The 14,380-nt window shown below is 37.5% G+C and overlaps 1 protein-coding gene across 1 annotated transcript in view; it reads left to right on the top strand.

The window, feature by feature from the left end:
• Window positions 1–14,123, top strand: part of HIKESHI (heat shock protein nuclear import factor hikeshi) — a 499,219-nt gene extending 485,096 nt beyond the window's left edge. The window contains exon 4 of the mRNA XM_044071200.1: window positions 13,764–14,123. Within this exon, the coding sequence (XP_043927135.1) occupies window positions 13,764–13,818 (55 nt within the window). The 3' untranslated portion in view covers window positions 13,819–14,123. The remainder of the gene's footprint in view (window positions 1–13,763) is intronic.
• Window positions 14,124–14,380: the final 257 nt, after the last annotated feature.

Here is a 14,380-nt window from a genome sequence, read left to right on the forward strand (position 1 = left end):
ACGTAGCAGGTACCCACCATAAGGAAATCCTTTTAATCTTGCCAGATTACCCACCAGTGGCATTTCTTTCAGATCTAAATAAGTCATCTTTCTCTAGCCCTTCCTCATCAGGCCCATAATATTGTATAATGGCCCCTTTGGTATGTCATATGCTTGGACAGCATTTCCTTACTAAGATAACAAAGAGCTTGGACTTCCAAGATGCTTGCAGATTGAGTAACACCTTAATTTCAGTTCTCCCAGTGTGAAAACAAAACTCAGAAGAGAGAGTGAGTCAGTGGACTCGTATTTTTTTGGGTAGCTTTTAATAACTGGCCAGTAAGTGCACTGCCTTAAATGCTAGCAAAAAAAATTCAGAGAACTTGAAAAAATTAATTACAAAAGGTGAGTAAAAACATTGACTGTGAAGAATTTTGCAGCTGTTCAGCAAAAAGCAGTGCAAGCTCCAGCTTTGGTGCCAAGATGTGACTTCCAGTAACCTAGAGGAAAAATAGTCAGATGTACTCAGAGCTGATAAATAAACAAAATACTGATGGAGTATATCAACTCGAATAACAGGCTGGAAAAAATGGAAGAAACTTTAAACTGGTACCCAGAAGAGGTGATAAAACTGCATAAATCAGAAGCCAAAATGAAGAAAATTATTGCTGAATATGACTTCTCAAGAAGAGATGTTTAAAAAAAATAATGGAATTAGAGGACAGAGCACATAAAGAAAACTTGAGATTTTCTGCTCTACCAGAGAAGCTGGAGGGAACAAACTGTATTACTTTTGTGAAAGCACAAATAAGCAAATAGACTGGTATTCCAAAGCAAGAGTTGTTAATTGAAAGGACACATTTTTGTGTATGCACCAAACCTGGCTGTAAGAAAGCAGCCTAGACATTTAATAGTAAATATGCAGTCCTACCAGCAGAAGGAATAGATTCTGACAAACTTGTGGTAGAAGGACAAAGTGCTAAAAGTGGGAGACAGGGTTTGTAGAAAATGATTATTCACTTTACACTAGGCAGAAGAGGAGTAAATGTATTCCATTAATCAGGAAATGTCAAGAAACAGGTGTGAGAGTCAAACTGCTGTACCCATTTATCTTCAGAATATTCTTTCCTGAGGGACAAAATGATTTTTTGATGCAGAACATGCTAAGGAGAAAATACAAAAGTTTGTCCAACAAAAAGTGGGTTGTGAAACAGAAGGATATTCTTCTTCTGGTAATAAAGACCACAGAGTGACTGTACCAATGACACTTTTCCAATTTTTCAATGGAAAATGCTTGAGAGGCAGAAGAAAGCACAAGAGTTGAGTAGAAGAACTGAGAGTACATTGGAAATGAAGCAGAAACTGAATTTGGGAGCTGGAATAAACTGGAATAAAACTAAACTTGAAAATTTGCAAATGTGGGATTGCAAAACATTATATTGTGAAGTATGACACAACAAGAAAACCTGGATATATCGTACTTTTTGAGTTTGATAAATTTGTTGAAGACTGAAAAGTATTTGCTGTATTTCATGTAATAAATGTTTGGAAGAACACTTAGGAGAGGGGAAGAGGAGAGAGAGAGAGTTAACTAAGTAAAATAAAAATTTGTTAACAGTAGTATTTTTAAAATGCATGATATAGTCTGCATGCTATAAAGTATTGTTTTCTCAGTTATTTCCAAGTAATGGGAATACTAAAGTAAACGGTCTTTCTCCTTGTTCAGTTTTCAGAAATTTAGGCACTGCAAAGTAAAAAAAAAGTCTGGTTAAAAGAGCAGGCTACGAGAAAATTGATGTGCTTTCTCATTGTTGCATAGGGGAATGACTGGATTAAGGCTCTTGGCTTGATCTAGTAACAAGTTTTAAGAGAAAGCAAATTAAAAAGAACATTGAATATAGTAAAGCTTTTCTCTAGTAAATAAATGTTTGTAGAAGCAACTGCATCTGGTCCTCATGTCTCTGTGGAGAAAATCTAATAGAGTAATGGAACATTTCTTTCAGTGGCTAGGAGGTAATGTTTTCTGAAAGCATTCAAGTGTTTTCCCAATCTGAGAACACTGGAAAATATGAAGGTCTCTCCAAACACCATTATATTGGGCGACTTCAACTACCCAAACATAGACTGGGAGCATTACTCTAGCTCCAACAGCCTAGCCCAAAGGTTCCTAGAATTTATAAACTCAGATGCTATGGAACAACTTGTTACCACTCCCACAAGAGGGGAAAACATACTGGACCTGATCATCACCAACATGGGGCCTCTATGCTCCAGACCAGAAGTGTATCCCTCACTGGTAAGATCAGACCATAAACTAATCTCACTGGATATTCACATCCCGACCCCACCCCCTGCCCAGAAAACCACAGTGAAAACTTCTCTAAAGCAAATTTCACACTCCTCAAAACCGAGGTGGAATCCTTCAAAGCCCCCGGGCCTGTGGAAAATACGGCCCAGACCGCAGAATCCTTTATAAACACATTCTATAAACACCTTCAGGAATGCATGGATCATGCAATCCCAAATAAAACCAAGACCCAATCCTCCAAAGGCAGGCATCCTGTCTGGTGGACCCCAGCCATAAACAAACTATACAATAGAAGGAGGAAGCTACTACATGATAGAGCAAAATCCCAAAAAGGGAAGGCATCTCTGATCAGTATTAGCAAAAACTATGGGCACTCATAAAATCGTCTAAGGCCAGCTTCGAGAGAAACATTGCACAGGACACAGGATAATCACAAGGCGTTCTTTAGTTATGTTAGGAACCTGGGTGGGAATTCCCAGATATGCTCAGAATTAGTTCAAAATGACAAAAAATACACCAAACCCACAGACATTGCCAACATCCTAGCTGACAGGTTCAGCGCAAACCCCCCCCCCCCACCAAAAGGGCAAATATCTATCCCAGCAGACTGCTGCCCCCCTGACATCTCAGATGCTCAAGTAAGAGCCACCCTCTCCAAAGCAAAAAAAACAGCATCAATGGGACCAGACGGTGTCCCGGGCTGCATCCTACATGAACTCCAAGAAGAGCTAAACCCAAACATAAAACTACTGTTCAATCTCAGCCTTAGTATAGGATATGTACCCAAAGAGTGGCGTACAGCAACAGTGGACCCTCTCCACAAAGGTGGTGCCTCAACGGATCCTGGAAACTATCGCCCCATAAGCCTGACTAGCTTGGTCTGCAAAGCTATGGAAAGGATCATCATGGACCTCATAAATAAAGATATTGGGGACCTACAGACGCTGGATCCTACCCAGTTCGGCTTTGTTAATGGCAGATCCTGCCTCTTAAACCTGGTTGATTTCTTTGTAACAGTCACCAAGGCCATTGACAAGGGGAAGGTGGTCCACACAGCCTACCTGGACCTCATAAAAGCCTTCAATGCAGTACCCCACTCGGGCATTATAGATAAGCTCACCAGCTTAAATATAAACCCCTATGTCACTAGATGGGTTGCAAACTGGCTCAAGGACAAGAACCCACATGGTTAGAATTGCTGGAGCCATGTCGGACTCCAAACCAGTTACAAGTGGTGTCCCACAAGGCTCAGTCCTGGGACCTCTCTTGTTTAGTATATATTTCTCGGAGGTACAGGCCAACACAGAAGGACTGTGGCTGACCAAGTTCGCAGATGAATGCAAACTAGGCGCCATAATCGACTGTCCAGCCAACACAAGCATCCTACAAAAGGGTCTCATAGAAACAGACAACTGGTGCCAGAGCCATGGCCTCAAGCTAAATGCCAAAAAGTGTATAGTTTGGCAAAAGCAAAGTGCCCACAAATTACCACATAGGTGGTAATCCATTAAGTACGGAAGAAGTAATTAGGGACCTGGGGACCCAAGTTGATAGCAATCTCTCATTTGAAAACCATGTGGCCAAAGTGGTTAGAAAACATTTTATATAGCCCACCTAATCATGAAGGGATTCGCATCTAGATCAGGGGGAGGTCATTGTGCCTCTTTACTCATCCCTCATCAGGCCCATAATTGAGTACAATGCCCCTTTTGGGATGTACCTTACCAGACACCTGCAGCAGCTGGAAAGACCCCAAAAGTATCTCACCAAGAGGATCAAAGGGCTCAAACAGATGCCATATACTGCCCGGTTAAAGAAACTCCAGCTCTACTCATGGCATACCGCCTGCTCAGAGGCGATCTGTGCCTGACGTATAAAGCCATGTCCAACCCGGAATTAATGGACATGCTGCACCTCAGAAAATGCAAATCCCATCGAGCTACGCGCTCGAGAGACTTGAACCTCAGCACTGAAATAAATAGGACATGATGGAGGGACAGGTTCATAACCCAGAGGCTCCCTTCACTCTGGAATAAAATCCCAGTCTAGGTTAGGCAGAGTCCCTCATTGACTCTCTTCAAGAGGAATCTTGATGACTGGATGGGAGATCGTAGTTTTACCCCGGGTATCACTTCTGTGTCACTGTTAGAGGCACAGTATACTAACCTTGAAAAAGGGCATAGCAAAATTCATTTAAAATGGGTGGCGAAAGCCAAACGCACTCTGGCTAGGCTTAAAATGCCCTAGGGCAGATAGCCTAGTATGAACCTATGAACCTATGAATAACAATAAGAAAAAAACTTCCAATCATTTATTGGAAGCACAGGCTGTTCCATTAATCTTAGCATGGATAACCTTCCTTTTAGGTTAATCCAAGTTTGTGTGTGATTGTCCATTTGGGACCGTTGCTCCTATTAGGAGAGTAAAACTTCAGTATTTGAAGATGTACATAGCTTTCTGTGTTAGTATTAAGTTAATAGGTTTTAGTGATTTATTTTGTTTGAGGCCTTTCAATAAAAAAGTTTTGTAAGTTGTAATGTAAGCTCAAATGGATATGACAAAAAACAACTGTATAAAAGCTCAACCTGTCAAACAGTGTATACATGTCACACAAACGCTGGAACTAGATACTTGACAAAAAAGCTGTTAACACAAAAGGTGGGAATGAAGTGTAAATGGTTTTGCAGATATATACAAAAGAAAGTGTGTGAACTGTATTAAAATGTGGAGTGCAAATTGCTATGCTACAGGAGTCACATTTTCAAAAAACTGAACATGGGAATTTGATAAAGGCTATCATGATGGTTGTTCAGAGGAATAACTGGGACAAAGGAAAAGAGGATTACATTAATTGCTGGAGGAGCTCCAATAGTGTTAGATGATAAAAATGATAATGGTAGTTTTGTAGTACTAAGGGGCTATTGGCAAGGTGTGAGGATTACACTGGTATGTATTTATATTCCACCTAAAACTGCTATAATGGAGCTTAAATTCTGAGAGAAATAACCTTTCAGCAGGGAATATTACTTGTAGGTAGGAATTGAAATTTGATTTGAAGCAGTGCAGATGTATGTGGGGAACCCTTCAGGGAAAATACAACAAAGGAGCATAGATTTTTTGAAAAAAATTATGAAAATATTTGCCATGGAAGATGTGAATTCAGTAGAAGGAGCTTGGGGTGAATTTGCATATTATTCCCAAAGGTACAAACACTGGGCAGGTAGGTAGAACTCACATTTCACAGGAACATGTGTGTTTAATTGAAAGTTTTGATGTACATCCAATAACTATTTCAGATCATGTGCCAGCAATAACTGAAATAATGCAGTGTAATAAAAATGAGACAGTGGCCCTTTCCCACCTATCTGTTGAAAAAAAGGAATTTAAGGAATGGGTAGTGGAAATTATTTGGGAGTTATTAGAGAAGATAGAAATTTCTTCTGAAAATATAGCTAGGGCGTGGAATAACATTTAAGTGGAGTTTAAAAATAGAGTGGGAATAAGAGGGAGCGAGATGGTAAGAAAGAATTTAGAGAGATCAACAAATGTTAAAGTATTGCAGAATAGGGGGAATCCAACAGAACAAGAAGAGGCACAATTGCAGAATGCTAAATAGAAAATAAGGGATTACCTCCAATATGCATGAGTTTAGAAAGATTGTTCTTAAGCAACTGTTAAACTTAACATGACTCAAGCAACAGAAAGGAGTTGTTGTTTCCAAGCTTAGGGAATCTGTAATAAGGAAAATAACAAGAGATCCTGTAGAGCTACTAGAAATATTTTTGAAATTTTATGAAAGTCTGTATAAAGCAGATAAATATGGAAATCAAGAAGGATATAATTGGAAATGTTTGTGTGAGGATTAAATATGCTAAGGTTAAAGGTAGATGACGCTCAATTACTAAGTCAGGATAGGAGGAGATGAGGTAAAAATGTTGATATGTGTAACCAGTCCACGGGAAAGTCCTCAGAAATAGATGGTATTCCTGTGGAAGTTTGCAAGCTAGGGTGGAAAAAACTGAAAGATCTGGAAGGTTTTGTTTAACAGTATGTTAAGAGGAGGGGAAGCATCAACATCCTGGAAGATGGTGGCAGTGTCTGTAATACCTGAAGAGGGTGAAGACCCATCAGATCCAGTTTCATACAAGGCCATTTCTATCCTAAGTCATGATTATAAAGTGGTTATGCCTACAATGGTTAAAAGAATGTCAAAGGTAAGAAAAAAAAAAGTCAAAGGTGATGACAAAATTGATACGCATCAGTGTGGTTTTGTGGAAGGGAGGCAAACATTTGACAAATATTGATGATTCATAGGGAAGCAGAATGTAAGAAAATACCACTGTTGTTGGTTGGTCTTGATGCAGCAAAAGCATTTGATGAGTTAGGTGGGAGTTTGAGCAGGACAGTGGAAGAATTTGCATTCCCTGATAAAACCGTAATGCTGATTAGGAGGATATATGGGGGATCAGAGTCAGAAATTAAAATGGGTGGGTACCTCTCTGATGATTTATTTTTGAGCGGAGGAACTAGACAGAGAGGTGTTACCTTTTCCCTTTATTTGCATCATATGTAGAACTATTGACAAAGAAAATAAGGGATCCAGGAATTCATGGTTATAATTGGTATGGTAGTCAAGAAAAGATGGCTGTATTTGCAGATATTTTATACCTGATAATACTAGAAAAGGACATTTCAATGTTGTGGAACGTTTGCATGGCAGGTTCATATCTTTTTGGGATACAAAATTAATGAAGGTAGAACAAAGGTAGTAGCTGTAAATTAATGTACCCACACACAAATATTTATGGGGACAGCATGAATTAAAAAGATTCTGGTGTGCCAGCTAAGGATGTGTGGGAAGGGACTAAAATGATAATACAAAAACTGAGAAACTGGAAGCTCTGTTATATGGATAGCAAGATACAAGCAGTTAAAATGTTTAATCCATTTAGTTCTATACACAGGTCAGTCATATTTTATCAACTAGAGAAGTTGTGGATAACATATCTGGGAGGGGAAGACGGCAAGAGTCAGGTGGGATAAGCTGATTCTTCCAATAGAACAAGGTGGTTTAGTATTATTCAATGTGAAGGGGTATTTCAGAGATGCACAGTTAAGGCGTGTATACATAGCACAAGCAGAAACCTATAATTCAAAGTGGAAAGGAATGATGATGAAATGGAGGGGAAAGCACAAGAAACAAGGAGAGACTGGGATTTTGGGTGCAGATCCTTAAGGAGAATAACAATAACCATGCAGAATATTATATTCATAAAGTAGCAGAAAGTATTCTAAGAACTAAGCCAACACATGAATGGAGAAAGGAGATTCTTAGGGATGATGCAATTAGAGATGCAGACAATAGACAAGAGGGAGCTGAAATTTACTTGGGAAACTGACAAAAGAACCAAGGAATTGGGAGCAAGTTTGTGGCCCATTGTATCTTGGTGTTGTCTCCTCCTCTTTTGTTTCTGCCTCTTTCTCCTGATGGATTTCATTCTCTCGTTTGTACTTTTTTTCTAGAGTAGGAACAAGTTTTTTTTAGGTATAACAGGAAGACAACAGGGTTATGAAATATCTACCTTTATTTTTAGGAATGAAATTCAAGCTCCATAAGCAAAATATGCTCTCAAGACATATCTTTAAAGGCACAGTCAAAAGTCAGTTCTTGAGCGTGAGTAGACTTGCAACTAATAACTGAATCCTGTGATCAAGTAGTGATTAAAATAGAGAATCGATATCTGCACTAATTGAGATTTAGGGTAGTTTGAGTAATCAAACTTACATTAAACCGGATAAAAAAGTTCTAAAGTCTTGTTTTTTCTCCATGCCGGGAATATACTTTTCAACCATTCAGTAAGCCCAGTGGAGAATGAAGAATTTTTTTCACACAAGACCGGGCTACAAGCTCAAAAAATACACACAAGCGAGTGCATATGACATTTACATTTTCAGACTTAAAGTTTTTTCCTGCCCAAGAACTTAGGAAGGCTGGGTTTGGATAATTGATGTTCGGATAATCAATTCTGTACTGTAAAAAAGAATTTCAGACAAGTAATTATGATGAAACTGTTTTAAATGAAATGTCACAGTATGTGATTAATGAAACACAGAGAGAGAGAGAGAGAGATGCTAAACTATACTTTGCACATCATGAAAATATTGGTAATAGATTGGGCAAACAAAATAATAAACTGAGGTACATTACAAGGTATAGTAATAATATGGACAGTTTTAATGGTATAAGAAAAAATTGGAGTATATTAAGTGTGTTGCCTGAATTAAATAGATTTATAGGTGAGACTCTACAATTTGTGTACAAGAGATGTCAGAATCTTAAGCAAAGTATATGTTATAAGGAAATGAATATAATATAACTAAATCGGTGGAAATAGAATTTAAAAAGAAAGTAAGTATATAGCACTAGAATCAAACTTTTCACATCCTACTAGTCAAAGAGCCTATGGATTTGCATGTTCTGCTACATGTAATGCACAAAATATAGTATATTTAGCCATCTGTAATAGCTGTGAAAGTTTTTTATGTAAGGAAATCTAATAGAAAATTAAAGGAAATAAGTTTGCACTTCTCATATAAGGAGAGAGTGATTGTCACTAACTTGTTGGTTAAACGTTAGAGTATAATGCATCACATAGTTTTAAAATTATTGTCATACAGTTTTACGTAAGATGAGAGAAGGTGACATTGTAAACGAAACTGAGACAGCATAGTATAAATGGATTTTAAGGCTATGTGCCACCAAAACACCTGGCTTGAATGCATCTGTCATTTTAAAACCTATTTTAAAGGGTAAACAAATGAAGTTGAAAACGTAAATCAGTAATTTTATAATGATTTGAACATATGTATTTTATATTAAATGTTTCTTTATTAATATTTATACATATATCTTCTTGTGTATTTTTCATATACAGGTTAAGTAAAGCTCACTGTTAACATGATATATGGTGCTATTCTTTTAAAAAAGGTCTTGAGTGAACCTCAAATTTTATTGGTTCTTAATTGTCATGTGCTGAATATAAGGGTATAAAAGGGACTTAATGAAGCTGTGTTTTATTGAGCATTGAAGAAGTGAGTTGTCCTGAAAGCTTTGCGTTTTTGCGATTAAAGTTTGAAATTTTTGAAATTTACTTTGGTGTTGAGACCTCATCGTTTTATATAGATTGTATTTGTGGTTGGTGGTATTGATCTCGTTTACTCAAGCCTAGCCTGTTGGACTACTTGCTAATGAAGTCCATCACGTATATGAACAGTGAAAAGAAACAGTGAAGTAGTTGTGAGCCCAGTAACTCAGTGAAATAACGAATGAGAATAAAGCACTGGAAAACATCTCTTTAATATGCAAGTTTAAAACTTTCACCAGCAGGCTTCTTCAGGTATAGTTAAAGAAAGTCATCCAATCATGTGACCTGAATTGATTACTCTTGTTCATGTAGATATTTAAGCATATGTTTTAAAGTGGACACACCATTTAAACCTGGTGGTATTATGTGCTCGCATCCTAAGTATCCATCGTATCTCCATTTCCTGTAAGGTGTTTTATATCCCCTCCATGAAGTGATACATGACCAACTTTTTAAAATTGTAGGTGTTCCTTTTTTCTAAAATGTGTTTATATAAGGCATTGTTAATAACTTTTCACTTTATATCTGAAAGACCGTTACTCTTTTAGTTTCTGATTTGTCATTATATAGTAACCATCACAAGTTTCATACATGGCCATGTAAATTATATTTTGTGTATTAGTTTCCATAATCCTGTAAAGCAGAATCATAACCAAATGCTGGATGTTTAAAAGTCTTCTGTGTATGTATAAAATTACAATAAACATATTTGTTAGCACCTAAAAGTGCCTTGTTTGTTACTCATAACATTAAAATAGTGTCTGGGTTGTTCTTTATAACACAAGGTCTGTTTAAGTGTCGAGCAACATTTATATTTCTCAGCAGGACCAGTCTTCCATCCAGTTGAACAATTAGAAGTTATAAATAAAAAACAGAAATGGGGGATAAGGTGCATGTTAACATTTAATAAAAATACTCGTATGGTTAAACAAGTTATAAACAAGTGCTGGTCTATTTTAACAGACATACCCGAGTTGGATAATATTATATTGGCAAAACTGAAATTTAGTTATAAACATTGCACAACACTGTGACCCTTTGTTATAAGGAACAATCCAAACACTATTTTAATGTTATGAGTAACAAACAATGCACGTTTAAGTGTAACAAATGTCTGTTGTAATTTTTTTATATATACAGAGAAGACTTTTAAACATCCAGTGTTTGGTTGTGATTTCACTCTAAAGGCTTATGGGAATTGTAACACACAAAATATAATTTATACGGTTATGTGTGAAACTTGTGAAGGGTTACTATATAGGTATGACAAATTGGAAACTAAAAGAGCATATAGGTAACTTTTAGCTTTATATCTGAAAGTCGGTTATTACCAATGCCTCATATAAACGTATTTTAGAAAAAAGGAACATCCCCAATTTTAAATTTATGATTTTAAAAGTTGTTGATGTATCATGATGTGTAGAGGGGATATAAAGCTCATTACAGAAACTGGAGATGCAATGGTTACTTAGGATGAGGGTACATATATCCCCAGGTTTAAATGGTGAGTTCACTTGAAAAACTTATGCTTAAATATCTACATGAACAAGTGTAATTAATTCAGGTCACATGACTGGATGATTTTCTTTAAATTTGTTGCCTGAAGAAGCCTGTTGGCAAAAGTTTTAAACTTGCATATTAAAGAAACTTTCTTGTGTGCTTTTTTCTTGCCCATTATTTCACCTGTATAAACAGTAGTGAGCTCAGAGCTGAACCCTGATGCACACACACACTCACTGAGAACCCCTCTGTGAGTCTGACTACTGTTTGACTTGTGTCATTGGTTCCTTGTACATAGCCGGCTCTAATTCTACCGATGTTTAAGGCACTTTGAACCATCGCAGAACCGCCTAAATCGTCTTTCTTGGGGGACTATAAGCTTTCTGTAAGTCTAGGAGTGCTCAGTTGGACTCTTTCCTCATCTCTAACTTCTTCTCAGTTATCCATCTCACTGTAAACATTGGCTTGGTTGTGTTGCATCTGACTCTGAATCCAAACTGCTTGTCAGCCATCTTCCTTTCTAGAAGTCTGCATATTTGTTTCAGTCACTCTCTCAGAACTTTCATGCATTGTAACAGGATTTTGATGCCTTATTGCCCACATTTGTGAGCGTCCCCTTTGTTCTGTTACACTGGCACTAGTATGCTTATTCTCCAGTCATCTGGGATATGCTGTTATCTCGATACTGCTTTGAGCACCCCCAAAGCCATTTTGCTCTAATGTCACTCAGCGTCTTGATCATATATGCTGTGACCTCAACTGAGCCTGCTAATTTCCTTGACTTCATTTTCCTTATTGCTGTTCTTACTACTTTTAAGGTAGGCTCCTCTTCTTTCATTGCAGGCTGTGTCTGAGGCAGTACAGCCTCTCTGGAGTTGTCTTCATGAAGAGCCTGCTTGGAAGTACATGGATTGGTGAGCAGTTTGTTGCTGGTATCCCTTATGCAGGGTTTCTGATGACTACTTTATCTTTCTTTGTCCTGCAGCCTGATGAGTCTACCGAGTCACTTTCCAGAAGTGCTTGTAATGCCTTGTTCTTTGCTATTACAACTGCTCTTATCCTCTTTGTTTGCTAACTAGTGTTACTTCTTAGCCTGGTTCTTGTTTTCTATATCACTTTTAATTGCGCTCCTTCCTTCTTTTGATGACTTCCTGGATTTCTGCATTTCAACACCAGCTTTCTTCATGTACCTTATTTCTGTACCTGGCTGAGATGCATATCTCTTTCTGCAGTCCTCACAAGTGCCGTTTTGAGGCTCTGACATTTTCTTTAACTCCCACCTATTTCCTCCTCTTCCTGATGTGCTGGAGCCTTGAATATTTCCTTGAACTCTTGTGTTTCCTTTTGAGTCAAATTTCAAGTCTTCAGCCTAGTTTCTGTTGACCTTGGACCCTTGTCTGACCACTGTATGCAGCTGATTGCAGTAACCAATGGAATGTGCTGTGGTCTGTTTCACTGGGGATGACTTTGCAATCACTGAGTCTATCCCAGTGTCCTTTCCTAATCTAGACAAGTTGCTTGTTGACTGCTCTTGTATGTGATCTTGTGACCGTCTCTCTTGCTGGACCATGTTTTGGGCATCATTCAAGCCATTTGCCAGACAGAAGTCTAGAATGGCCTCTTTTCCTTTATTCCTGCTGGCCCAACCTTTGTGGACCCTGGCAGTCTGCAAATCCTATTTGGACTGTCCCAGTATATGCATTCAGGTCCCCATTATCAACACCAACTTATGTTGTCCTAATTTATCTAATGGGTCCTGTGACTGCTTATCTGAATGCAGTCTTTTCCTCACTGTTACATCCCTGCTGTGAGATACAAGCTGAAGTAGCAAAATTTAAGTACATGTTTTTATATAATGTATCGTATGTAATTATAGCTGACCCAGTCATTGGCTTCTATCAGCTTGGTTGGTAGGTGTGAAAATTTTCACAGGGAATTGTTTGCTTACTCTGTGCTCCTGTTTTGGTGGCCCTGGATTTAGAAAAATTGAAAATCTTGCTACTGTGTCAAGTGTTTGTCAACACCAGTTACAAAGTACAGTATGTTTTTGTAATTTTCTTTGCTGCACAATTAAAGGCAGACAGGAAGTGACATTTCTGTGCACAATCCGTAATGTCAGCACTTGGTGGCTGAATTACAAAAGAAAGATCTGTCTGAAAATGGGTTTGTGCAGGAATGTTGGCCCTCATAATCTGTAGTCTTCCTCTAAAGCTTTAAGTAGCATGTGGAAGATTGATTTAAAAAAAAAGTCAATCAGATGAATGGTAAAATCAGAATGTGGAACTTAGTGTATACAAGTGTTAGCATATGCATTGTTGCACTTGATAGCTGAAATGTCCTGATGCTTTTTCCCAGATATGTTTGCTGGCTAATGCAGAGCTTTTTTAATTAAAAAAAAAAAAACTTTTTATTTTGTTTATGAAGGCAAAGCAGTTTTTCTTTGGCCTCTAGTGAAATCACTAGAAGCTGGCTTGTAAATATGTCCATAAACTTTAATGGGACATGACCCAGTACATTCATTAAAGTCTGTGGACATATTTTCATGGTAATCCTCTGGTGATGTCACCAAGGGCTAAAGTAAAACTGAAACTTCTGCGTCATTACAGTGGTAAGTCTGACTTTTATGAAGGAATTTAAGTATTTCTTGGACATATTTGAGCATATACAGATAGGAATGTTTTACCACGGTGGATGCACCACCAAAAGTGGTGCAACTTTTTTTTTGATACTTCGACTGTGAAGAAGATTCAAGAAAGTTTGCATATTGACTATATTGTGAGTTCAGCCAGTACATTTGTCTTGCTACTGATTTTGTCTGTTTCAATTTTTAGGTATGAAATTTTTCAAAGAAGATTGAGCCAAAATCCAAATTTTTGGAAAACATAATTCAGGTTTTCATTCCGTTTATCCTTGCTTCTTGAAGCCAGTTTTCAGCTACCTGACAAAATGGATAGACTGCAGAACATTCAGTGAATTCTTCAGAATCATTGTTTCAAGATTACTCTTAACTCTTGTTTACAAAAAAAAAACAATTTTTACAGCAAAAATGAATTGCCTTTATTTTTTTTTTTTTATTTGTGTTCAGTAGTGACTTTTCCATTAATAAGATAACGAAACAAAAACATTAGTTATCATTTACATAGTTTATCAGTGGTGTAAATAAATGCAGTACAGTTGTTTTGTGTACCTTATTTCTGTCAGTGGATTTATTTTCTATTTTATAGGTTGTAGTTATGTTTCCCTTCAGTGTGGGATTATAGTTCTCCGGGTTTGTTTTGGCTGACAACTGTGTCAAGCTAGACACTAATAATGGCAGTACAAAATGACGTTTTAAAACTGTGCTCTTGGCAAAGCACTGTATTGCTGGAATCTTTATCCACTTTTCATTTCTCTCTTGCCTACATTGTTTTACTTATCAAGATGGAGAAGATGAATTAAATTACTGCCA

This window comes from Protopterus annectens, chromosome 5.part0, assembly GCF_019279795.1.
Source record: "Protopterus annectens isolate FY-2018-M chromosome 5.part0, PAN1.0, whole genome shotgun sequence".
Taxonomy (NCBI): domain Eukaryota; kingdom Metazoa; phylum Chordata; order Ceratodontiformes; family Protopteridae; genus Protopterus; species Protopterus annectens.